This window comes from Quercus suber, unplaced genomic scaffold (assembly GCF_002906115.3).
Source record: "Quercus suber isolate HL8 unplaced genomic scaffold, Cork oak 2.0 scaffold_21, whole genome shotgun sequence".
Lineage (NCBI taxonomy): Eukaryota > Viridiplantae > Streptophyta > Magnoliopsida > Fagales > Fagaceae > Quercus > Quercus suber.
The window spans coordinates 1612856-1616335 of record NW_027069486.1 but is presented as its reverse complement, the minus strand read 5'-3'; the positions used below and the strand labels follow the sequence as shown (position 1 = coordinate 1616335).

Here is a 3480-nt window from a genome sequence, read left to right as displayed (position 1 = left end):
TATATTGAAAGTTCTTGTTGAATGCTATAGTTTCTAAAAGCTATGTTTAGCTACTAAACTACTTGAGATGTTCCTTAAAATTTTGGGATAAGAAATGTCTTTTATATTATGTTTTCGGATACAATTTTTATTCAACTTTGATGTTGGTTTTTATTGCCTTTTAGATCTTATAGAGAAGTAGGAACACAAAATTTGTATTTTAATTTTGTGTGTTTTTGTGTATGCATATCCACATTTCCGCACACAATATATACACTATCAACTTATATAGTTGCATGGCTAGATAGTTTAGCAAATACCTGTTAGTCTTAAATGGAGTTTTGCATTTTAATAAAATATAATGAATTCAAAGTGGAAATTTGTTAGATAACATTGATTGTGTTTTCAACCAATTGAATTTTCAAGAAACATTTGATATTTTTTTTTAATGAATTAGTTTCTATAACATGCCTCATTAAATAGATCAATCTTCAAATATTTATAAACAAATTATAAATAGTGTGTAACTTTGCAATATGAATAAAACATTAGAATTGCATATCTCCTTTCCAACTACAAAATGTACCAATAATGAGAAACAATATTTGAAAGGAGATTTATTTGGAAAATAATTGTGCTTGCCAAAGAAGGAGTAAAGATTCATAAATTTACTTTTGTAAGTGTGGAATGAAGTATTTTTAAAAGTTATGATTTTGGATTCATCAAACTTGCAACATTTAACCATTTAAACTTGCTGTTTAAATATATAAATATTAGGAATTAATCTTATAGCTTTCATCAATCTAGAGGAAGATGAATTAAAAATATATATATATATATATATCTTGAACATTTTTTTGAATTTTTTCGTGTATTGCACGGGTTAACGACTAGTAATAACAAAGAACAAAACAAAAGTGAAAAAGAAGCTTGCTGCCTGCATCCAACAATGGGAACTTCTACTAGCTAGTTTTATTATCTAAAAATATAGAACTTGTTCACAAGGACGTGGAAACACAACAGTCATGTATTTTACAATGAAATGCTCAATTGCATTGACGTTAATAGGCAAAGAATAAAAATTTGTTGAGATCGAAGAAATCAAACAACCATACAAATTACTCATCAAGCCTTGGCAACTTGCAAGATTGACATAATAGTTTGTATGAGCGTGAGCAATAGAAGGAGGCAAGCAGCAATGGTACCAGCACCTCTCCATGGATTATTGAAATATTGATTCTTTAACGTGGTCACCGATAATCTTGCCATCCATCTGTGAAAACGTTTTTTATAAAATGCATTCAACTCTTTACAAATTATTGTGAAATCTGAGCTCATCCCTGAGCATGTGATATTGGTGACAAGATTTTTGACCATAGATAATGCTGCTTTGTTGTCGACTAGGTTGTTAACCAGGATTCCCCGATCGCAGAGTAAGTTTATATCTTCGATAGTATTTATAAGGGAATCCAAAAAGATAAAGTAGTCCGTTAAACATACTTCATTCCAATGACAAAATTGCTCTAATGCCATAACGTTTCGAACCAAAGCTTCCGTCTGATCATCTAACACTAAGCGTGGCATTTTCAACACTCCTTTTTCATAGTGTAAGTCAAGTAAGCATATGCTTGAACTCCCTTCAAACTTTACTCCTGCATCATGCAACTCCGTTGCAGAGTACCAAAGTTTAACCATCATTCTTGTAGGCCTTTTTAATAATGGGTTTAGAGGTAGCTGAAAGGCTCTAATTAGATCAGTCATGAAGTGTTCTATTTTCACATTCTCGGGGTCCATATTTTGAACATTGAAACATTTAAAGAAGTTAAAAGTAAGCGGAATTAAAGGAAGGGAGCTTGAGTCATCGACAAAAGCAAGGTTGAATAGTTCCTCAAGAACAAAGAATGGAAGTTGGTTTTCAAGTACTACCAAGTCAAGCCTCACAAAAGAAAACATCCACCGGTCTGGTTGCAACGGATCATCTCCATCCCAATCTCCGGTAGAATATTTATGGAAAAGCTCTAAAATGAAGATCGCATCCAGCAAGATCATTTTCACAAAATCATCACTGCTCATGCTGTGCGAACTAGTCTCTGCATAGCAACAGCGAATCATTTCTTCCATCTCCCTTATAATGCTCACAAACTTCTCCAATTCTATTTCAACCCGATCAATGAAAGAAAAAAGGTACTCTGCTTTTTGCTTTTCCATGGTTTGTAATTTTTCATTGAAGTGGTGAATAGGGCCAATTGAAACAACCATAGGAGTGTAAGCTCCTGGATTCACACTGCGAATGTGATAAGGAACTCTGTTGATATGAATTATACGATAGCTAGATAATATTGATGAATACGCTACGCGTTCAAGTTGTGCTCTGATGTTATCTGCCAACCGTTTATTGTGATTTTCATTTCCACTTGAAGTGTTTGCTTCCTTGTGAGATTCAGTACTTTGATTTTGATCTTCTGCTTCTCGTTGAATCCCCCAGCCTGCTGATTCTTCCATCTAGTTGCGTTTCTTAAATTTCCTGATGACGAAGATATATAAGACATAAGAGAGCCTCTAGGGACGGCATCGTTTATGTTTACTAGGTTTTTTAGATTTTTTTTAAGATATTTTTTTATTTTATTTTTTATTTTTTTTGGTTCAGGGTTTGGTTAAATTGATATAATATTATTTAAATTATTTTCTAATGCTAAATTCGGTAAAACAATGTCATTTTAAGGCTAACAAAAGGACTAAAATGACTGGATTAGCAAACTTAATAGATCAAAATAACAATTTTCAAATTTAAATAACTAAAATGAAAATTGAGCAAAGTTACTTTGAGTAAATTGAATTTTTACCAAAATTTATCCTTTTAAAATTTAGTAACGTATGATTATACTTGGGTAAATTACAAATTACACTCCTAAAGTTTGGGGGTATTTGAATTTTACATTCTGAAGTTTCAGAATTTATAATTTATCCTCTGAAGTTTGGGGTGTTTGGATTTTATACTTTGATGTTTTAGAATTTGGATTTTATCCTCTAAAAATTGGAAGTATTTAGATTTTTCACTTCCAAATTTTGAAACTTTAAGGTGTAAAATCTGAACACTCCTAAACTTTAGAGAGTAAAATCCAAATACTCCTAAAATTTAAGAGGTAAAATCAAAATTCTGAAACGTTAGGATGTAAAATCCAAACATCTCCAAACTTTAAGGGGTAAAATTTAAATTCCGAAACTTCAGGGTATAAAATCCAAATACCCTTAAAATTTAGGGGTGTAATTTGCAATTTATCCTATATACTTTGGATATTAATCATATTATAGAGTTATTTTAAGTTAACTAATGCTTATCTACTTGGCTGAGAAACAACGTGACATAAAAGGTTCAAACCTTAGACCTACTTTCTCAGCAAGAAGGGAACATATATAGTTTGGGCTTGCAACCATTTAGCAGCTTGAGCTTAGAGTAATTCTAGGATCACATTTTTTATCACACACTTTTTTTACAACTAA

At 31.5% G+C, this 3480-nt stretch overlaps 1 protein-coding gene across 1 annotated transcript; it reads right to left on the bottom strand.

Annotated features, from left to right (window-relative positions):
• Positions 1-1104: 1104 nt before the first annotated feature.
• On the bottom strand, positions 1105-2481 carry LOC112033784 (UPF0481 protein At3g47200). The gene has a single exon (XM_065763546.1). The coding sequence runs from the start codon at positions 2479-2481 to the stop codon at positions 1105-1107; it is 1377 nt and encodes a 458-aa protein (XP_065619618.1).
• Positions 2482-3480: the final 999 nt, after the last annotated feature.

What these genes read in the sequence shown, in the direction of transcription:
- LOC112033784 (XM_065763546.1), bottom strand. Translation starts at nt 2,481, where the DNA reads ATGGAAGAATCAGCAGGCTGGGGGATTCAACGAGAAGCAGAAGATCAA.